Source organism: Cydia fagiglandana, chromosome 2 (assembly GCF_963556715.1).
Source record: "Cydia fagiglandana chromosome 2, ilCydFagi1.1, whole genome shotgun sequence".
NCBI classification, from domain to species: Eukaryota; Metazoa; Arthropoda; class Insecta; order Lepidoptera; family Tortricidae; genus Cydia; species Cydia fagiglandana.
This window is the reverse complement of record NC_085933.1, coordinates 15,620,395-15,644,355: the sequence shown is the minus strand read 5'-3', so window position 1 is coordinate 15,644,355 and position 23,961 is coordinate 15,620,395. Positions and strand designations below refer to the sequence as shown.

At 38.6% G+C, this 23,961-nt stretch overlaps 2 protein-coding genes across 2 annotated transcripts in view; one reads left to right on the top strand and one right to left on the bottom strand.

The window, feature by feature from the left end:
• Positions 1-11,881, top strand: part of LOC134676817 (cleavage and polyadenylation specificity factor subunit 1) — a 34,545-nt gene extending 22,664 nt beyond the window's left edge. Inside the window, exons 20-29 of the mRNA XM_063535202.1 lie at positions 423-637; positions 1,148-1,294; positions 1,765-1,837; positions 2,166-2,318; positions 2,833-3,027; positions 3,855-3,969; positions 6,312-6,428; positions 7,419-7,548; positions 9,679-9,787; positions 11,755-11,881. Of these exons, the coding sequence (XP_063391272.1) occupies positions 423-637; positions 1,148-1,294; positions 1,765-1,837; positions 2,166-2,318; positions 2,833-3,027; positions 3,855-3,969; positions 6,312-6,428; positions 7,419-7,548; positions 9,679-9,787; positions 11,755-11,835 (1,335 nt within the window). The 3' untranslated portion in view covers positions 11,836-11,881. The remainder of the gene's footprint in view (positions 1-422; positions 638-1,147; positions 1,295-1,764; positions 1,838-2,165; positions 2,319-2,832; positions 3,028-3,854; positions 3,970-6,311; positions 6,429-7,418; positions 7,549-9,678; positions 9,788-11,754) is intronic.
• A 4,717-nt stretch (positions 11,882-16,598) lies between these two features.
• LOC134676829 (O-acyltransferase like protein-like) overlaps positions 16,599-23,961 on the bottom strand; it is a 44,315-nt gene continuing 36,952 nt past the window's right edge. The window contains exons 8-13 of the mRNA XM_063535213.1: positions 22,964-23,149; positions 21,851-22,030; positions 21,346-21,496; positions 18,752-18,932; positions 18,186-18,328; positions 16,599-16,861 (exon numbers count right to left, since the gene is read on the bottom strand). Of these exons, the coding sequence (XP_063391283.1) occupies positions 16,655-16,861; positions 18,186-18,328; positions 18,752-18,932; positions 21,346-21,496; positions 21,851-22,030; positions 22,964-23,149 (1,048 nt within the window). The 3' untranslated portion in view covers positions 16,599-16,654. The remainder of the gene's footprint in view (positions 16,862-18,185; positions 18,329-18,751; positions 18,933-21,345; positions 21,497-21,850; positions 22,031-22,963; positions 23,150-23,961) is intronic.

The following is a 23,961-nucleotide window of genomic DNA, read 5'->3' as shown; positions in this document are numbered from 1 at the left end:
AAATTAGACGATCGGCAAGCAGTCAAGTATTGTTGACAGTTCTCTGTCTGCGCAGGAGCCTAATAGTTACAATTAGCGCGTCATCATTACCACATGAATTTCACCAAACTACGGAACAGTTTGTTGACAAATGAAATAAATGCGTACATCAGATTCATCGCGTTACTGCTTCCCTGAATCTTCCTATAATAATAGAATTGTCAAGGAACTTTATACAAAATTTCTCAAATCGCATTTGTACATGTAAGCGTTTCATGATGACAAGAAATCTGTTATATGCCGGTTTTTAAGCTATATAAAAAAAAAACAAAAGTGTGATGGGTTTTGTGCCTAACGAATTCTGATTTTGATCTCATTAAAAATTGCCAACAACTATTAGAGCCGTGAAATATTAAAAACATAACGTTTTTTGTTCCGTACAGTCCGAGCTCCGCATCTGCGCGTTACCTACCCACTTGTCATACGACGCGCCGTGGCCGGTGCGAAAGGTCCCGATCCGAATGTCGCCGCACTTCGTCACGTACCACATGGAGTCCAAGACCTACTGCCTGGTGGCCAGCACGGCGCAGTCCACGCAGACGTATTACAAGTTTAATGGGGAGGACAAGGAGCAATCTCAGGAGAATAAGGGAGACAGGTGATTTTATTATTAAATCGAAGATAATTTAATTTCAATGTTGTTTCTATCATTTTTTATGTTTACAGGTAGTTTCTCCAGCTAGATGTCGCTAGTAGTAGTAGACCCTAGCTCTGTTTTCTAGGTTCATGTACCGGGTGGGATTCCACCTATTCAATTTTGTTTTTCAATATGTATTGCGTCTCACATTTTGCTTTAATGAGAGAATGAGACGCACTAACATTGGACAAAGAAATAGGACACGTGGAATACCCCCCGAAGGATGATATTCCATCGGTCCATCCGTCCAATATCTTGATCCAATGTGTATTTGCGTCTCACATTTTGCTTACTGACGGAGCGAGACGCAATGCACATTGGACAGATGGAATACCACCCTTAATGCTAAATCGTTCATAACTTTAATACTTCATAATTTCATTTGCGTAAATACATGAAAAAAAAGTTCGCCTGTGTAGTTGATCTATTCACCACAAGATGTCGCTAGTAGTCACCGTCTGAATGTTTCAGGTTCCCGTATCCGATGTTGGAGCGTTTCAGCGTGTGCCTGTTCTCGCCGGTGTCGTGGGAGATCATCCCCAACACCAACATCGAGCTGGACGAGTGGGAGCATGTCACCTGTCTCAAGAATGTGGCGCTGTCTTACGAAGGAACCAGGTACAACTATGAAATCAATTATTAATTATGAAAAAAAAGTATTTATATGAAATGGTAAACATAAACATAATTATTATGTTCATGTTTATTTTAATTTTATTGCTATGAAATAATATTATAACATTTACTATGTATATAGAATCTTTGATAGAATGTCTCCAGTGTAGTTCACCTATTCGCCACCGGATGGCGTTAGTTGTTCCTTAGTAGTTTCCATTGAGGATTTAATTTTACATCCTGATTTATTGTCACAAAATTATACTACGTGGTGTTGTAGAATCGATTAATATGGCAATAAGGGCTGCATATTTATGCTAAATTCGACGCTAGTCGAAAACTGACAATTATTTCGTATGTATATATTCAGCTGGCTGGTTAGATGGCGCTAGTGGTATCCTTCATTTACTATCTTTACATGGTGTTAATTTACTTTGTTGAATTCGTATTTATTACCGTTTATATAATTTTAGGTCGGGATTGCGCGGGTACATAGCAATAGGAACAAATTACAACTACAGCGAAGATATTACGTCACGAGGAAGAGTAAGTAAATCTATTTATACGATATAATATTTTTATTCTTGTTTTTTTTTGTTGAGTTAAGAACACTGCATAAAAACTCACCAGTGACAGCCTTTATTGCCACGACAGGCACTCGTAATCCCTGCTAATAAAGATTACTGCCATAATTAAAATGTAAATACTCCATCTTAGATCCAGAGTACAGTCAGAAGCAGAAGTTGCTAAGCGGGGGACGTGTTGAAAATGATCTTGACGCGACTTTACTGTCAAGAGAATAAGAGTGTTTCAAGGTAATTTTGAACACCTCGCCCGCTTAGCAACTTTACTGTACATTGAATGATTGTTTCAGATAATAATCTACGATATTATCGACGTAGTGCCCGAGCCGGGGCAGCCTCTGACCAAGAATCGTTTCAAGGAGCTGTACGCCAAAGAACAGAAGGGCCCTGTGACAGCCCTCACACAAGTGCTGGGTTACCTCATATCTGCTGTTGGACAAAAGGTAATACGCAAGAGGGATAATATTTGTTCTTGTCAATTAAGCTCATAAATGAGCAGCCTTGGGGTGGTATTCCACCTGTCCAATGTCAGTGCGTCTCACTCCCTCCTTAAAGCAAAATGTAAGACGCAATACACATTGGACATAGAAATTGGATAGGTGGAATACTACCCTTAAAACCGTCCCACCCTGAAATGAAATCAGTTGCACCTTTTAAGTTGCAGTTGCTTCTTGTTTTTTACCACCTGTGACATAACAGTTACAAATTATTTTATTTCGGGCCGTGACCTCCTCTTTTTTAATTCTTTTAAATCCCCCCTCGTCCAGTATTCACCGTTTTCCCAGCACGCTGGGCGCTTGTCGCGTTTTCCATGTAATTATCACACTTGCTACTTTTGTATGCTTGACGAAATTTGAATGATGAATAAAATAAGTTCAGATGTACGTAACTTTAAAACCGTGAGCAATTTTCTTGTTTATCCTTGAAAGGACGTAAAAGACGGTTATGCCTTCTCAGATCTACATCTGGCAACTAAAAGACAACGACTTAGTGGGCGTGGCGTTCATCGACACGCAGATATACGTGCACCGCATGCTGGCCGTGAAGAATCTGGTGCTGGTGGCCGACGTGTACAAGTCCGTGTCGCTGCTGCGGTACCAGGCGCAGCATCGGACGCTCAGCTTAGTTTCCAGAGATCTCAGGACTGCTCAGGTACGTGTGACTACCATTCAATTACTACTGGCTCTGTGTGCTGTAGGCCTCATGACCCCCAAGGGCATTCTAGGAAATTAAACTACAAAATTCCAGGAAATTAACCTACAAAAAATTATTGAAGCTGCTCAGAAAATAATGAAAATCGGCTAAATGGAGTAAAATGCTATCTCACAAACCAGGTTTATTCTGTGTAGTTTTGCTACTCACCGCTAGGAGGCGTGAGTAGGCATGCAAAACAGCTCTATGTTTTGACCTGAATTAAATAGTTAATCAAGTACTAAAAACTAGCAGTGTTCACGGACTAAAATAACAGTCTGAACATCATGATGCGTGTTTTATGTCCCCATTATGCGTGTTTTATGTCCCCATTATGCTCTAGTCTCCTAGGATAGCGGTGCCGTCATATAGCGGCCGTCTCCATACAAATAATATCACATCCATATTTAGCCGTATTATTCAGTATGGAGACGGCCGCTATATGTCGGCACCGCTATATGTCGGCACCGCTATCCTAGGAAAACGGATCTTTAGTCGTAGCAAAGACATTGTAACTTCGTATAAGATGAATAAAGTCTAAGAAAGAAGCGTGCTTCAAAAATCAAGAAAAAGTCATTCTCGGATAGATGGCGCACACACCTTTGGCCTATGCTCGAGTTAGATGGCGTGACGACACCGTTTCATATTTAACAATTTTAACACATAGATGAACATGGGTCAAAATGATATAAAAATAATAAAATCATTTATCCATATATATATATTTTTTTGATAATTTTATACGCTTTTATATATCTATAGTTTTATTAAACGCATGTTGGTTTCAGATTTATGACATGGAGTTTATGGTGGACAACACTAACCTGGGTTTCCTCGTGTCCGAGGCGGAGGGCAACTTCGTCATCTTCATGTACCAGCCGCAAGCCCGCGAGAGCTACGGAGGTACTATACGACTGAGTTTTTAACATTAACATAAAACATTGATCAAATTAAAATAGTCAACATTATGGTTTAAAGATCGGTTTTCCTAGGATAGCTGTGCCGTCATACTCGTATAGCGGCCGTCTCCATACTAAATAATATGGCTAAATATGGATATCGTAGTATTTGTATGGAGACGGCCACTATATGACGGCACAGTTATCCTAGAAAACTAGAGCATAACCGCTAAACAAACAAGGTCTATTCACAGAATAAATAATTTTACTACCGTACAGAAAGGGAACTTCCTCTACAAAGCCGAAGTTTGACAGCGGTTCAGGGTCGAATTATGCTGTCCCTTTCTAATATATGGCACTATCCCTTTCGGTTATATAGGGTTGTGAAAATTAAAGTCAAGCCAGGGACGTCAATAATAATTGCGTTAATAATAAATAACCCTAATAATTGCTCTGAGCAATGCTGAGCCGAATAGAGCCGAGTTTGTCCGAAGGGAGGAGTTTCGCACCCCTGGCACGTTTTAAATATATAAAGTCCTGATATATTAGGACTTTCCAAAAAAAACAAGCAAAAATACGGAACCCTAATTCCGTCTGTCTGTCAAAGTATGGTTATGTAATTAAAACTACTAGTACTTTCTGTGATGTACAAACGTTTGCGGCATGTATTTTGTTCCCAGCGCCATCTACCGGGTTTTTGGAACAACTTTGATGTAGGGACTGCGCGCTTGTCTCTTCTACTCGAGTGGACCTAGGGGTCCAACTGTCCATACTATTTGTTTTCATTGTGTTGTATCATTAAATTTTCCCTTTATTTAATAGATCCAATGACTTGAAACAGTGTGGAAATAAATTATTGTTTCATGGGACAACGTCTGCATACTGTCTGACAGATGTGAACTATCAAATAAGTAATTTTCCCATAGGTCGGTATACTTGGTATTCCACCTGTCCAATGTGTATTTGCGTCTCACATTTCGCTTAATGAGAGAGTGAGACGCAATGTACATTGGACAGGTGGAATACCAATTCCATCTATAGCCATTAGCCATACAGAGCGAATAGATTCAGATTAAGATTCAGATGTTTTATTGGTAAAAGGCAATCATTTTACAAGTCAATAAATATAAATGTACCATATCTTACTGTTATTTACATTTCAGGTATTTACTGATTAATTATTATTACATATTGATATTAATATTATATATTTACATAAATTTTTGCATTTAATTGTCTCATTTCAAACATTGACAGAGAGAATCATATTATCTTTGTCTTAAGGTGGCCACTGACGAGCCTTCCAACAGTCCAAATAGCTCGGCTGCAATCCGAAATCGGTCCGTGAATGTCAAAAACGTACAATGTTTAATATTAGGATGCCGTCCATTTGGATGAATCCATTGTAACGGCATCCATTTGGAAGGCTCGTCAGTGGCCTGCTTTACACTAGTACTAGCACCCAAAAGAAAAGGATGAGTATAGTTTTTTTGTTCTTATTTACTGACAAATTTTACCTATATATTTTTGGATTAGTGATGATATTCTATGATTCGAAAAAATCATCAATGCTATAAAAGGCCATGCCTAGAAGATATTCTTTTAATTTTTTAAGAAAGATTGCATCGGTTGGTGAATATTATAGTAATAACTATTACATAAACCCTAGAGGTTTCCAATAGTGGCATGCATGTAAAAAATAAACTAAAAAAATACCCAGAGCAAACGACTAGCCCCCATATTCATAAACGTATACTAAAGGTGACAAGCCGATAATAATCGTTTGTCCTTTTCCGACGTATTGGTATGATTATTATCGGTTTGTCAACTTTAGTAAACGTTTAGTAACCGTTTAGGGGGTCACTCTCTAACAAAACGCGTCTTTTACGATTAGGACAAATATGGCCGTTGGGTGGCGACAGCGCCACGCGCGGTTTATGGCTAGCCACCAAAATTGGTGTGAAACGGATGTACTTGTACCTTTTGCAAAGCGATGAAATCGCGAAGTGAGCCACGCCTGCCCGTAGTCAGGAGTGTCCCCGCTGCCTTAAGTCAGTATATAAATGCTTCGTTCCGACCGGACCGGACCGGTCTCGCCTAGTGGGTAGTGACCCTGCCTATGAAGCCGATGGTCCCGGGTTCGAATCCTGGTAAGGGCATTTATTTGTATGATGATACAGATATTTGTTCCTGAGTCATGGTTGTTTTCTATGTATTTAAGTATTTATATATTATATATATCGTTGTCTGAGTACCCACAACACAAGCTTTCTTGAGCTTACCGTGGGGCTCAGTCAATTTGTGTAAAAATGTCCTGTAACGTTTATTTATTTTATTTATTTGCAGGTCAGCGGCTGATCAGGAAATGCGACTACCACCTCGGGCAGCAAGTTCACGCCATGTTCCGGATCAACGCGCGCTCCATACCCAACAGCGTGCACCGGCGGCACGTCACCATGTACAGTGAGTGTTTTGTCACACATTTTGCTTAATGAGAGAGTGAGACGCTATGACTTTGGACCAAGATTTGGACAGATGGAATACCACCCTAAGTTAACTCTGCCCCGGTTATGATGTGACGAAGAGTGAATAAACGTCATGTGCTAATAAAAATTTGACGTTTTTGATGACACTGCCGCACTTGGTTATAAAAATCTAGCTGCGTTCGTATATTAGGGGCAAGAAAATTATCATGTCTATCGATCTCCTTGCGATGATCGTCATCATCGACATTTCGCGTGCGTCATTTTCATCATTTCTGTAGAAAGCGCCATTTGTTTATAAGTAATTGCGTTTCAGCTTTGTGCGTATGACAACTCTCATTCTACTATTAAAACATCAACATTTTAACTAGCCAAGTAGCCATATATCGCTTTTACAGGCAGAAAACTACAATGAAATAACAATAAAGATTTATGGGCTTATGTATAAATAAATAAATAAAATAAAAAATAAAAAAGCCCATTTATTCCATAACCAAAAAATTAATTAATTAAAATCTATTTTTTTTTAATATATATTTTGTACACTTAAACTTATATATATATATTTTTTTTTTAAATTATATAATTTGGTTAGGACCCCTCACGGGTAAAGGCCTCCTCCAGTTCTTGCCATCTTTTTCTGTCTTGTGCAGTATTGGGCCAGTCCTTATCTATGTCACGAAGTTCATCTGACCACCTGGCGTTTGGTTTGCCGTGTCTTCTTTTGCCGTCTGGTCCTTTCCACAGCGTGGCCACTTTAGTCCATCTTTTGGTGTGCATTCTAGGCTTATGTATATCAGAGGTTTACCTTTGGGTTAAAAAAAGATGGTGGTGCATCATATAATAAATTTGCATTCGCCAACTGGCATTTTATTGTTTCTAAAAACACTGATCCCTTTTATAATTAATTATATTAGATTTATTACAGTTTTATTACGGTGATTTACAATTTTTATTTGTTTACCCACAGCCACACTAGATGGCGGCGTCGGATATGTGCTGCCGCTGTCGGAGAAAATGTACAGACGGCTTCTCATGTTGCAAAACGTTATGAACAACTACTGCTGCCATCTGGCGGGGCTCAACCCGCGCGCTTTCAGGTAACAATATACGAGTAGATAAACACCCCAAAGACACTCCCTCCCCCCCCAAACACTCCACAAGTCCCAGAGTCATTTATGCAGTTTTGAATTTGGAAGCTTCATTTATTCCATTATAGTTAAAATTCTAATTAAAGGAACTCTGGACTTAGGAGGCTAGAGTGGTTTTGTGTAGAACTATGAGCTCTCATAGTCCAAAACGGTCAGCATAAAAAAATTCAACTATACTAATAGTTTGGCAAGAGTCGTATTGCAGTGGAGCATAGAAAAAGAGAATCAACCTGATTTTTTCTTATGCTAGTATTTTAACCCCAATTAAGGATGAATATTGTTTTTTGTTCTACTGATACTGAGAAAGCTTGTTGTCTACAGTAATAAAATACAGGAAGGTTACAGAGATTACCGCTGATGACAAAAAAACCACGTGCAGTATTTTTGCGAATTTTGTTTTTGTTTTAAGTTCGGTCTACCGCTATGGTTTGCTGAGGCAATATGCTGAGTGCCTACGATAACTTTATTATGAGAAGTATTAGAACAATAGTACATTATTGCAGAGGCCGGGAAAGGGCAATTCGTGGATGAGTTTCGATTTTGTCGGACGACGCGAAGCGGAGTCCGACAAAGAAGACGAATCCACGAATTGCTATTCCTGCCGAGGCATATATAGTGCTTTTCTCCAAACATGCGAGGAAATAAGCTAAAATAATTATTATTTAAGCATCAAGCATCACTCAAATCAAACCTTCACATCCAAAATGTCAAAAACAATTTCCCTCTTTAATTAATTTTTAAAAGTTAAAGGCACAAACTTATTCTGCCATTCAGTACCATTCAATATTCGTTCATTCAATATAATTGCGCAATATAGTTTGTCAAACCAACTTTTCAGTCAGTAAGAACCAGGAAAACTACACCCATCCTTTTCTTTTGGGTGCTAGTACTAGTGTAAGACAAAGATAGTATGATTCTCTTTGTCTATGTTTGAAATGAGAAAGTCCTTTGACAAACTATGTAAGCTTTATGAACACGGATGAGATTTAAAAAAAATATAAAAATAATCTTTGATTTTATTAAGCACTATTCGCACGATCATACACGTGAAATGATAGCTGATCGGGTCGTGTAGAAGCGGCTCGCGGCAATAATAATTGGCTGTTTGCGTTTTTTATTATTAAAAAGTAAAAAACACTACAGTAATAAGTTATTACTGTAGTGTTTTTTTACTTCCCGTCCGCTAGAACAGGACAGCGATAGTTTGATGTTTTTTAGTTAGAGTTTGACATTAACGAAGAACTTCCCGTACTATTTTTGCTACAGTAAGGTGAACATTTCCGAGCATATTGGAGAAAATTAAATTATTTTCAGAAAATATTTTAATTTGTTTTTATTTCAAGTAGAAACACCACTATATAAACTATAAACTGAAATAAATGTCATATACTAAGAAAAAGTCCCTACAAAAAAAAGTAAAAGTGCCTACGATAATGCCATACGATTTTTTGCCCCAAATCGTATATTCTGGGTGTAATAGGTGTGGGTATCGTTTGGCATGGACGTGTCGTTTTACAGATTCTCGCGCTGTCCTCGGTTGTACATATATATAGTTTGTCAAAGGACTGTCTCATTTCAATCATAGATCTTTGTCTTACACTAGTACTAGCACCCAAAAGAAAAGGATGAGTATAGTTTTTCCGGTTGTTACTGACAAATTGGTTTGACCAACTATACAGGATGATTTCTGGGTCGTGATCCAAATTCACTTTTTCTGCTCTGTAAGTGATCCATATTATCATATGGTAGTACTTGATTAAAATAGATCTACTTTTATTTTTCTTATTTTTCAAGTAAAATGTATCTTATATTAAGTAATCATGGTCACCCTATGACTTTTGACATAAGTACGCTGTTTGGAAAACGACAAGACGCCACATTGAGTAGGGTGACCAAATTGTATGCAAAAATGTTTTCTTCTACTTGTCGTTTGAAAAATAATCACCATTATTGGTCATAAACAATAATTAACAACATCATTGTGGTCATCTTTGATTTCTGTATGATGTCTTGTTCTCTAGCCACACGACCCCGAAATCACCCTGTATAATAGAGTGTGATGTGTGTATGTGTGCACAGGACGTACAAGTCAGCGCGCAAGCCGGCGGGCGGCGGCGCGGCGCGCGGCGTGCTGGACGGCGACCTGGTGGCGCTCTACACCGGCCTGCCGCAGGCCGACAAGCACGACGTGAGTACCTCCCCGCCTCTCTTACTAGTGACACAGAATAAATAATAGTACTAGGTACAGTCGCCATCAGATATATCGGAGCGGCCAAGGAGTTCACAATATCTGAACACGCACTCTAACGCCTTGACAATAGAGGCGTGTTCAGATATTTGTGAGCGCCTTAGCTGCTCCGATATATCTGATGGCGACTGTACTAGTGACAGAGAATAAATAATAGTACTAGGTACAGTCGCCATCAGATATATCGGAGCGGCCAAGGAGTTCACAATATCTGAACACGCACTCTAACGCCTTGACAATAGAGGCGTGTTCAGATATTTGTGAGCGCCTTAGCTGCTCCGATATATCTGATGGCGACTGTACTAGTGACAGAGAATAAATAATAGTACTAGGTACAGAAGACTCACTGTCTAACAAAACGCGTCTGTTACGATCAGGACAGATATGGCCGATAGGTGGCGACAGCGCTACGCGCGGCTTATGGCTAGCCACCAAAATTGGTGTGGAACGGATATACTTTTTCTCAAAAATGGACGGCAAAGTAGACTTTGCCGTTTAAAAAATAGGTCGCGAAGCGCGTAGTTTATGGTCAGTCAAAAATTAAAAAGTTAAAAACATTGCAGTCTCGATTTTGGGACTGCAATGTTGCATACAAATTCCATTATTTGTCGAGTTCCAAACTTTTTAAAAGTTGAAATGGCCATATCAAATGAAGGCACAGGCCCATTAAACAGCCAAACAGATGATTAGTACCGCGACTATTTAGTTGTCTCAAATAGGTTGGCGTATTTTGGGCAGAAAAATACACTTCTATTTTTTTATTAAAAAAATAAAAAGGCGGCAAGGGCTTTTTTCTGTGAAAATATATACGTAACAACGTTGCTTTTGTGAAATATTTCTATGATATTTATATTTCTTGCACCATTTTTGAGAAAAGCACTATATATGACTCGGCTGGAAGGCTACTTGCTGGCTTCGGATTCAATTAAACGGACTCCCAAGGTTGTCCGTTTAAAACGAATCCTCAGCCTGCAAGTAGCTACTTCCGAGCCTCGACAATAATGTACTATTGCTGGTTAAGCATGCAAATATTATCTTGAAGCTATTAATCTAATAGGTAGGTACATTGTTAACTTAAAACTAATATTTCTATTTAATACTAGGTATTACATATCGAACAACTCACTTACAGAGTAAAACACCTGTTTTTTGAGCCAACGATACAGCTGTGCTTTAAACGGATTTAGAGGCAGGGGTTTGATGTTTTGCGGAAGGGCATTAAATATTTTCATACATAAATAATAACTATTTTTCATAAAAAGGGAACTATTCGGAATAAAATCTAATACAAGTTATACATCTTTGGCCTTTTTGAATAGATCTGGATATTTTTTTACAAAAACTGCTGCCTCAAAAATGTACATGCAAGGTAGTGTTCGTTTAACCCAGCGGTCGGCAACCTTTTAGCAGCCAAGGGCCACATAGTAGTTAACGAAGTTGACGCGGGCCGCGCTTTGTTAATATTTATGACTTTATCAGACATTGTTGTTTGTCAATATTACATACAAAATGGCCAAGGAAGCTCACGGGCCGCCTGTTGCCGACCGCCGGTTTAACCTAACCTTTGACAAGGAGGAGTTTTGGTCGATGGGCGTCAAGTTCCGGCGGTACAGTCAACAACAGAGCTATGAATACAGGCAAAGTGTCAAAAATATGTATACACGACCTTAATGTACAGGCAATAAAGTACTGTATACATATTTTTGGCACTTTGCCTGTATTCATAGCTCTGTTGTTGACTGTACCGCGGCCGGCTCCCTGACACTGCCGGGTTAATTCATCGTAACCATAATGTGATTTATAGTTTTTAGTTAAAACTTAATATAATATGTATGCTAATAAAGATTTACATTTCATTACATTTTGGTTACCGTTAATTTTATTATTACTTTGTTTATTTGTTCCAGATTGCGAAGAAAATCGGCACCAAAGTTGAAGAGATAATGTCGGATCTCTTCGAGATTGATAGACTGACAGCGCACTTCTAACTCCTTACTGTACATAGCTTTAGCAATAAACTAGTATTATTACCTATCCGTTGGTTTAATTTTCAAACAATCTCCTCTTATTTTCTTGATTTCAGGTCTGTTCTGCAACCCAGAATGAAATTGACGGTGATTTCATTGTACAGTCGACGTCAAAGATATGTTTACACTTTTTGCCTTATTACAAAGGAGTAAAGTGCAAAAGTGTAAACATATTTTTGACGTCGACTGTACATCATACACCGTGTGTTTTTCGACTCCGTTCACTTCAAGGGTGCGTTCCTGAGATTATATTAAGTAACTTTCCCAAATACACCGGTATTCTAATTAACTCCGTCTTGAAGGTAATCAATAATTAATTATCTTCTCATAAGGCCCCTGCGAGCGTGTTCGACACTTGCCTTAGGGCCTGTTTACATTGATTAGTGTTAGTATGAGTTAATACCATAGACTAGGAATCCTCTAGACCGAGTTTAGAGCAATTATTTCATGCAACCGATGATGCCAAAAATGCGGGGTGCGCAGGACGAGGCGAGCGAAGTCCCGTGCCGTGATTGGTCCGTTCAAACACACAGACGTCACACAAAGACACTTTCGACTCGAACATGGAGTATAATTACCGTATGCGTGGCAGAGGGGGTAGGGCGACTATACTCGGTCTAGAGGATTCCTAGTCTATGGTTAATACATTTGGCACCAAATGGAAGTAGGTACTAAGTACCAGACGGTCGATGTTATATGTCGAAATTTTTAATAATAGTCAGTCAAGCCATTTCCGCCAGTAGAAAAAAACGGCAAATTTATACTCTGTCAAGCTATTTTCGACAGTAGAGCGGCAAATTTAAAAACGCGTGCGTGCGTGCACGCGTACGTGCGTGTGTGTGTGCACGCGTACGTGCGTGTGTGTGAATTACATACAAATTGGTTATGTGAAAAGTTTTATTTTGTCGATTTAATACTTAAATGCAAATTTCGAATATATCTAAAAACAAAGGAATTTGACTTGCCCAATTGATTTCTCAATAAAAAGTTTCTCTAATTTTGTTTGAAATTCTAGTGAAGTTGCTAAGCTAATACTCGTACTTAGAGTAATTGTACCTACATCTGATTGACATTAAATATATTACTTTAGCATTTATTAATATAAATTACTAAAAGATATAAACAGATTAACCCTAGCTACTCGTATTTTAACGCAATTCGTTATGTAGTAGTCACATAAATAAACAACCTATTAGCCTATTAGGTACTAATCTTACTATATTGTGAGATGGTACTCCGACAAGTCCGACTCCGACTCGTGCTTGGGCGGTTTTTAGGGTTCCGTACCCAAAGGGTAAAAACGGGACCCTATTACTATAGTTCGTTTTTTTAGCATTAGAAAAAAGGCAAACAATCTTGATGGGTCTTTTAATTGAAAACACGTTTTAAAAATAAGTCACGGCGAATATGTAACAATTATGAATCTAATAAGATCATTCTTCTGCTTTCATATATGTAATAGTTACTGTTTTTTTAAATAGCGTTTTTCAATTAAAAGACATGTCCATATCGCTTACCTTCTTTCTAATGCTAAAAAAAACGAACTATAAGACTCCGCTGTCCGTCTGTCTGTCACCAGGCTGTATCTCATGAACCGTGATGTCCGTGTTAGCTAGGCAGTTGAAATTTTCACACATTAATTATTTCTTTGCCGCTAAAACAACAACTACTAAAAACAAGTAAAATAAATATTTAAGTGGGGCTCCCATACAACAACGTGATTTTTTGCGTAATGGTACGGAATTCTTCGTGCGCGAGTCCGACTCGCACTTGGCCGGTTTTTTCATTTAGTTTCCGCTTTGTTTCAACAGATAATACTGCCTATTGTCTTAACACAATTAATTAGTTAGCACTACACTTGGGTTTGTATTAGACGGTGGTTCATTGAATGGAACGGGCCATGAATGCCTATAGATAAGGGTGGTATTCCATCTGTCCAATATCTTGGTACAATGTGTATTTGCGTCTCACATTTTGCTTGATGAGAGAGTGAGACGCTTTGCACATTGGACAAACAAATTGGACAGGTGGAATACCACCCTAAGATAGATATTGTGGATAGGGGTTTGTTGGGTAGGGGCGGGTAGCGGGCATACTGTAATCAACTAGAATGAAAACTGCCTCTGTTCATAACTCTTGTTTTCTTTAGACACATTGATATAGATAAGTGAGAATGCCGGTTGGGGAGCGATTTTTGAAATTCGATCGCTCGATTTCGTCACTCGAAAATCGGTGGAAAACAGCGATATACTAATTTTTGAAATACTAGCGATAGAAATTTGCAATCTAATGGTATTGGCCACTCGTTTTGAATTCTATTAGTAGAATTTAAATGCCTAGTAGTGGAGATATTATTGAACGAAATACACGAAATCGAGCGGTCGAATATCAAAAATCGACCCCCTGTAGGCGTCTCAGTTGTGGCAATGAAATAATTTGCCTATTAGACACCTTACCTGGCTAGGTAAATCTTTTAGTGTTTTTTTTTCTACATTATATGTGCAAAACGATTGTAAGCATTAAGGTGATACTGATACGATCGCCTGTCCATACAAACGTCCTCATTTTCCTATCTGGATATTTGATAAAATTCTCGTAATCCTTTTTAAGGCATAAGTAGTACGATTTATCGACCACATACCCACGTGCCAATAAAATTTTAACTTTAGCATTCCGATTTAAGGTTCCAAATAGATTGCACTTTCGGGAAATGTGACTTGTCTTCAAATGAATCATGAAAGCTGGATTAAGTAATAAGAATTTGATTTTTTGGGAAATCTTGCAGTTTGGTGCGGGATGGAAAAGGGTTAATTAATGATTAAAATATTAGCAGGGGCTTCCGAACTTTTAAATTTAAGATTAATACTAATGTTAAACTCGAATGGAACTTATTTAAAACAAAAGCCGATTGTATATAAAAATATGAACCTTTATTAATAAAAATATGTAGGTACAAAACTCTGACCTTAAGACTACAATTATTATTACACAGGTGACATTAACAAAATCATTTTGAATACGATTCTTGAATGCCATCAGTCCACTTAACGTCTACTAAGTAGCGCTATAATATTGAAAAATCTTACCATAAAATTCCTGAAGAGAAGCGTAGCAAAACGCGAATGCGCGAGTAATTTTTCACTCAAAAGCAATTCAACGTAACGCTATGCATTTAAATTATACCGGATTTCAGAAGTTAAAAGTGTTTCACCGAAACTCCATCATTCCAATTCCAGGAAATTATATATGTATACAATAGATTACTATACGAGTACATTAAACGATTTTGACATTAGGTAGAATTTAAGTTCGAGCTTGATTTATCTAAATGATTATTTAGATAAATAACGGTAACATATCCGAAATAACGGTCGAGTTAAGGTAATTGTACTCTACATAAAAGTATGTTCTTTAAGTACGATAGCAATGAAAATAAGTCATTTTCATTGAGATTTCTATTGAAAATGACACGAATTTATCGCTCTTGATTATTACGATTACGTAATAAGTATGTTCCAATTTATGAGACACGTTCCAAATGATGCAATATTTCGACAAGACATGTCTTTTTTTTTAGATATTGTTAATATCGATATTTATACTTACTAATAGTTATTAAGAGATATTATACGTCACTATTTACAACTATCTAAAATCACAGGATAGACGAGTATATGCCTTAACAAATTATTGAGCAAATCTAAATTTATCTTTTACACGTTTACGTTACATAAAGCATTAAAAGTATAAGAAAATACCTTCCATAGAAATGGTAGTAAACTTAATGAGGGACATAACCTACTACTTTTCTTGAAAAGAGAGACTAATTGCTAAACTCTAGGCAAGCTTACTATGAAGGAGCCAAAAATGTCTGAGCTTGTAAGACATTTAAACATAAACTTCTATTGCATTTTGTTCGTAAAAATAAATACGTGTAGGTACCTAATATGTTTAAGTAAATCATAGGTACGTAAATAATAAAACGCCTGAAAATAAATCGGTAATATTTTTAAATCCTCTCCGTGTATTGTCGCATCATTGTTAGGTATAGTTCGTAGGTTCGTAACTGAGCCCGAGCTAATCCTATTGTCTATTGTTAAGTAAAACCGCTCGTGCCACGTGCCATCACCACCTGCATAAAAACCTGCGTACTTCGGTTACTGAGTGCCGGCGAGTCGAACGCTACAGAACCAGTCTAAAATGTGTCATCGAGATGCGTAACAAAGGCGCGTTATCGGAGAGCGCAACTACACTGGTTTTTTGAGCGTTGGACTAGCCTGCGCTCAGGTGCCAAATTGAATAAGGATGACCCTTTTTTGCAGGTAAGTAGCACGTGCGGTTTTACTTAACAATAGACAATAGGATTAGCCGCCGGGCTCAGTTACGAATCTACGAACTATAAACGTCAAACTTGAACTAAAAACATCGAGACTGGTTAGGCCATTTCATGAAACAACACATTATATAAATCATCTCTATCAATAAAATAACGTTTAAAATCTGCTATTTTAGTAATCTTACTCGTATCGTGGTGTAATTCATCATCATCATCTCCTAGCTGCTATTATGCTACAGCTGTGCGTGCGCTCTCAGGTGACTGACGTAGCCAATCTTTGCAGCAAATCTGCGGCCACATTCGCTGCAGGTCAGCACCCCTCCGACGTAATTATACAAACCCGGTCCGGTCCGGTGTAATTAGAATATTATTAACGTACATACTTTTATTTCACTTAGATAAACTCTTAAAAACTTAATTTCACCCAGTAAAATCTACTCAGACTTAAATATGCGTGGACACAGTGGAGACGGACACAGTGGACTGCCCGGGCTTCACCTGGCCGTTGCCGTTGGCTTCTTGCTCCTTCCTGGGTCTCCTCTTGGGGCCCAGAAGGAACTTCTGCAGGGCGCAGGCGGGCGCCTCCACGAACAGGTATAGGGGTAGGGACCAGAGGTACGTGGTTGTCACGATGCCGGCGAATAACATGATCTGATGACGTCACATGATCGTTACATTATGAAAGTTAATAATTGCAACTTTGATGAAGTTAACCGATTCGTTGCGTGTTCCATTTTTGAAAACTTTTGGCTTTGGCGCGGAACAATCATTTCATGACACGGCAGTCAGGCCATGCGCCATAGAATATGATGACACTCCTCCCGTGTCATACGCCACACGTAAAAACATTGATGACACGGCAGCTAGGCGTGTCATCAGCCCCGAATCGGTTAAAATGCATAAGCTTATTGTTCGTGTTGAAGCGAGTAACAATGATTGCTACCTAATCAGGATTTGGTTGAAATTAGGCTTTAATTTTGATTAGCAACGAGATATTATTAAACCGCAATGGAAACGGGATTCGAAAGTTCCGCCAGCACGAGAGTAAGAGAGATTAATGTATATCAATGTATCCATGATTAATGTAATAATGTATTTAATTAGTCAATCAAAGATATCTAAGCGCCGATACTTATTGGTAGGCGGGCTATTTATTTGCATTTATGTATGTATTTTTTTTACTCACAAACGCTCTTTCGATCACAAAAGTAGAAAAAAGTGTTCCAGAAATACAATTATGGTGTTTCGAGCAATTGATTTTTATTTATTTGTATACTCTACCAAGGCAATATCATTACATAACAATAATTATTCATTATCGTTATATACATATGTGCTAAATCCCATTCTCATCGCGGTTTAATAATATAAGTACTCAGTCAGGGAATTAACTGGTAGTGGTTGGCAACCGAGAGTATAATATCATATCACTGATGTATGATTTCAATTTGAGATTAATTGGAAAATGATGACCACTAATATTAATAAGTTATGAGTAAAGGATGACTCACGCTATAGTTCGTTTTTTTAGCATTAGAAATAAGGTAAACAATCTTGATATGTCTTTTTATTGAAAAACATGTTTTAAAACTAAGTCTCGGCAAATATGTAACAATGAATCTAATACGATCATTTATATTCTTCTGCTTTGATAAGTAACAGTTACTGATTTTTAAAAAGCGTTTTTCAATTAAAAGACATTTCAAGATCGCTTACCTTCTTTCTAATGCTAGTAACCCTCCTTTTGCGTTGCCGTAGTCGGATAAAAAACAAACTATAGACCGGGCCGTGCCCGAGCCGAGGCGTCCGACATATCATTTTCTATGACGGTCGATCAGCGATCACATATGATGATGCTTGTCATAGAATACGAAGCTCCGTAAGTCCGGTCTAACGTGAGTCATCCTTAAACCATTATCAACAATAGCTGAATATTATCATCAACAAGAGAATGAATGGCCGGTGGGATACTTACGGCGGTATAGTCGGTGGCGTAGAAGGAGCGCCTCATCTGACCGCCGTAGGTCCGCAGCACGGTGGCGTGAAGCAACATCGCGCAATAGGACATGCGGCCGAGCGGCTGCAGAGGACCCCATTCCACGGCACCGACGTACAGCTCTATAAACAACAACAAGTGCATTTTGAAGTTCGAGATAAGGTATTGATAGGCACCCACGAGGTACTCGTAGAAGCATTCAATCATGAAGATGCACAAAGTCCAGCTTCACGGTGGTGCAGGGCTATGAGTACGGCATGCCTAAAGAATCCCTTGCTTCGTTCTCCTCAGTGCTGAGGGTCGTGACCTCCTAGTGGATGGAGCACATGATTCCGGATTGCAGATCTCCAGCCTATCCGATCCCTTGCGACTTCTAAGGCATCATGGACCTTCCTGGATAGCGATTTGCTATTCTGGTCGGACCATCGTGTTGGACTGCGGCCCCTTCTCTTTCCTCCCACCGAACCTGTGACCATTAGCTTTTCCAGGTTGTCTCCAGTCTTCCTGGCCAACAGAATAAAGAATAGAATAAACACAACACTCACTGTTACACCTGTAGAAGCAACCGATGACGAAAATACACAGGGCGAAAGCGAAGAAGTTCTGGTTTAGCGCATTGAAGACAGCGGCCTCGAAGGCGGAGGCCTCGCGGTGGTGCAGGTCCCAGCCCATGAGCACGGCGCCGCACGCCACCGGGATCGACACCAGCATCATCAGGCGCAGGAGCTGTAATCATTCAAAATTGGTAGGACTTTTTTATTTCTTTTGAATTATCCACTAAGTTGTTAAATGCTGAGGGATTGGTAACTTCATTCTTAGTTAAGTTGTTAAGTCCTTACTTAAGTACTTAGTAGGTACATAATATCATTCCGACGGGATTATATTTGTGAAAAGATTTTTCTTTTCACTTCTAGGTTTGCGGACATATTTGTCTTTGAAATGTGGCGAACTATAAAATAAAGATGTGGCGAATGAATAGATATTCTGAATAAGCTTCTGATTCATGGCAGGTACAGAAACCTCTAAATCATCCGTACCTATCTTGTGGTTATTTAGTTAGATTATTTAGTGTTTCAAATATAAATATATAAGGTAGGCTATAACATAAACTTTGAAACCTATCAATCTAAAACAATTTATAAATCAATTCAAAGGCTTGCGTCCAGATTAGCGTTCTTATACTCGTACTCCTGGAAAGTGGAAAACAGAACGGACTAATCCTTCTGTCCAAGCGCTTTTCTTATATTAAAGTCTGAAATCCCGAATCTCGAGCGAGGAATCTTGAGTATCTCGAAATGAGATCGTCAGGACAATAGGACGACTTGAAATCGCAAATTGGTACAGTTTCTTTAATAAGACGGGGGTCGGGGCGATTAGAATTAAGCGTAAAATGTTAACTGCCTTTAGCTTGAGAAATGGGGCTATTAAATGCATTGTCGTTTAACTATAATAAGTGAAGCTAGTGCTTTATTTATAAAATTTTACAAGTCTTATTCAATTTTTGTTTTATCCATAATATGTTCTTTGGTTATATTGCTATTATATAATGAATTTATCATATACCCCGACGTTTCGAACCCTTTACAGCGTTCGTGCTTCCCCCTCACAATCCCTTTCTCACTAATACAATACAAACAATTAATAGCTAATTGTGGCTTGTAGCGCGTTTATAAACATCTAGCTAGGAAATTATAAACTTGTTTTATATTAAAATCCAGGAAACCAAAACAGACGCGACACTGATCTACTTACTTGTATTTCATTAAAACGGATAAGCTGATATTTCTTAGCCGTTGAGTTTTAGCAGGATGTGGAAATAGGTCAAATTCGATAGAAAAACGAAAAGCAGGATTATCCAGTTGCCTGATAAAATATTTTTAATTTAATTTGGTGCCAAGTTCAGAATATAAAATGTTAAATCTGACTTATCTACTCTACTTAAATAAAATTGATTCTAGCTTCGCTATGGAGTAGGTACCTACGGATAACTTGGGCGTACGGTCATCATAACATAACTGGAGTTTCTATGCTAATACCTGACTTTGAAAACTTGGCTTGGTGACTTTAAAATTCACTGTTTGTTTTTGTTATGATAATGGTTATGATATAAATAAGTTCATGTTAGGTTATGTAGTATTCCATAGTACCAAACGACACCAGTCAACCTTCGGGTAATGCAGCTAAATTGCGAGAGTACCTACTACATATTAATTATTAACCCATGAGTCTCATGACTTCTATCGTAGCCTGGAGGTTTACTAAGATTTAAAATTTTCATCTTAATTGGTAAAAATGGTGGCACTTTCATGAATTTCGAGTGAGTGATTTCGACTTTTTTCTAAGGTAACTATAGTATTTTTTAATTTCGTGGTTGTGGGCATAGAGGTAATAATTATGTTCAGTGCACTGATCAACATGTTGTAATGTCTGTGCATCTAAAGCTACTGAAATATTATTACGATAACATAACATATTAGTATAGGTTCGGAACTATTTGGCATCGTGTTAGATTACAAAATAACTGTCGACCAATTCCTAGCATTCTAATCCAGTAATTTTCAAATGATCATAATAGCACGAAATTTGCATTGCTTATCTGATATGCAATGCGTATCCGTTCAATTATTGGCGGATTTAATTCAAATACATAATTTTCACATTAAGCATGCAATAATTATTTTAATGGAACAATGGATTATGATCGTGTAACTATTTAGTGATCATTCGGGTTCTATTTGGCTTACTTATTAGCTAAAATGTATTGTGTAAAATAAGGTGCGTAGCCTACGGGCCGTAGATTTGTATTCTTCTTTCACTCTCAGTGAGCGTAAGCGGGAGCGAGATGGATGTGAGTGCTCGGACCGCGGATATCATGTTTTTGGAATTTAATTTATTGTAAGTTTTTTTAACAAAAAAGCTCCCTCAAAAATAAAATTGTGCAATGAAAAAACAAACTAGCTTTCAGTGCGTGGCTGGGAAAGTTAGATTAATTAAAACGTAACTGATGTGGCTACCGAAGTTTCATAGCACGACTTGCCGATTGTTAAGTAATTAATATGTCTGGAAACGCGGCAGGTGACTTGTAATCGAATATGCCTCTTACTGATCCGGGTATAAGACTCAAAATGGTTTTGCTTACCATAGATTCCCTGAGATTCCACTTCTCAGTCTGCGCGCGGTGGTAGAAATAGGCAGTGATGACACCGAGATGGTAGCCGGCCCAGTTTCCTTGCGCCGAGACGTACGCATGGTAGAACGTGTCATTGTATCCGAATATGTCTCTTATTGATCTAAAAATAAAGTTTAATATCAATTTGAATGTAAAAGTCAGGATTTTTGAAGATAATTTAGTAGATATTTTTGAAGTGAAAACTTCTTTAGCGGCGCTGTGCACTTTTAGTGATGAAGAAAAAATGTTAAACTCGCGACAGGTCACGTGACCGACAGATTCGACAGATTGAAAATTCGTAATAAGACGGACACGTGACCTGGTCGAAAAACTGTTACAATGTCATTGAGTTTTCACTTCTGCCGGCACTCACGGAGTGCAACCCGTTGTTTTTTTAAAGTATAGTGAAAAAAAGACAACAAGGTGGGTGCGCTGTATTAGCAGCACGAGCAAACCCGAAACATTTGATACTCACTCAGGGAACAAGCTGACTCGGATAGGCATCAGCTTCATGAAGTAGCTCTGCAGGAAGGGGATGAGGAGCGCCACGACCATGACGACGGTGAGCACGGGCACGCCGGAGCGCGGCCAGCGCCAGATTATCAGCATGACCACCAGCGTCACAAGGAAGAGCTGCGTGTCCGTACCCAGGTACCTGAAACGATGAAATGCAAACGCGATAGTGACGATTAAAGTAAACGTACATGCAAGTGCCCAATAGATGACACCTTGCTGTCACCTATATTGACAATGAATTAACAGGCCTATTCGGATTTCGAGATAATCACAAGATCTTGAGACGATTTAGAGATCAACTAGATCTACATTAGATATCGACTAGATGTGACTTGGATATCTAAGTCATAACTTGTCGAAATCGTTCAAGAGGACCTCCAGAATCGCGGAAACGTCAAATTTGACATATCTATCTTACAAATGTCTTTAAATTATCCGTATCGTAACTTGTTGAAGTCTAGTAGAAATCTAATTCATTTTCCGAATCGAGCCGTAAGTCTCAAGATGACATGTATTGGGACCACGTCCAGCACCAGTACGTTTACCTTATTTTTGTTATGTTTGAGGTTCCAGCTGTCAGGTGTCTTTTGAAGAATGGGGACGACCTATACGCTCCTTCTTTTTGGATGTTAATTGCGTTATGTTATGTTGCAGGGAAATATTGTGTGCGGTCGTCTCGCCACAAAACATTTGTTAGACGCGGCCCCTCAAGAATAGGTCATGCATAACATAATTACACCACGTTATTTTAGTTTAGTGAAATATGTGACCAGTCGGTTTAGCATGAGTTGCGTTCTCGCGCGCGACTCCATACATCTCGCGTGACTTCAAGTACCTATGGACTCGCGCGCGAGAACGCAACTTATGCTAGACCGCCTTAATTCTGCAGGCCGCGGCCATTTCCACTTGCTGACGGCTACATTGGCCATTGTAATTCTCTGACTGATTGCTTCATTTTGGGATTCAATCCATAGCAGATATTACTTAAGTAAAAATCTTTTTACGTTCATCAGCAGCAGCATTAAATATAAAATATTTTGTGGAAAGACGCAATGTACACTCCTGTACTCACCACGCCTGCGGCAGGCATAGATGCTCGAAGGGGAAGAGATTGGGGCTTAGGATGACGAGCTGCCACCAGTTGGCGCGGCACATGTCCCGCTCGCGCTTGACCACGGCGTCCCACATGGGCCCGGACCCCAGGTGGGGGACCCAGGTCATAGCCAAACCCATCACTACGAGCACGGCTGGCATTAGTCTGGAAACGCATTATTTATTTATAGAAATTATTTAATATCACTTATAAAAACAATTACGTATGTAAGCACTTATGTTACTTAAGTAGGTATATGTCGCAGCCAATTGGTTAAATTAACTTGCTATTTAGATGCCTTGGCCGTTTATTAAACGCCGGCATCAAATTAAATGGCTGAAGAACAACCAGCCAAGCCATTGAACCAGATGGCTGGACGTGGAGTAGTAATTTAGTTAAATTGGACAATTGGACATTGATGTGATTAGATGTTAGATTAGGTTATTGTATTTGATTTCTAGATTTTCTTTCAGGTTATAGATATTTGAATCAGTCTGGTGACGAGTAAATAAGCCATTTTCATGTCATATATAATATTAGGTATGTCCATCAATATATCAAGTCTAACCTGACTTGATCGAAAATGGACGAAGTCACTGTGACTGCTTCTTCAGACAAAAGTAGTCCCCATTTTCCTCTCCAAATATCAACATTATAGAAATCATTTTGAATTGTACCTATAATTTACCTACCTACTAACATATTTTGCATAATAAGTACCTATTCATTATTACTACCCACATCAATACACATTTATTAAGCCACATAGCGTAAAAGTTTTTTGATGAGCCGAAGCTTTTCCTTCGAGACCTATTAAAATAAAATGCTCAATTGCTTCAAAATGAAGAAGCCGTAGGGAATCGATTTTTATGAATATTCCGCCACAGGCGTCTTTACCTGATGGATATCGTTTATTTTTTTAATTAGTAGGTGCTCTAGGGGTTATGGTGTCAGCTGGGAATGCTGAAGACCCTGAT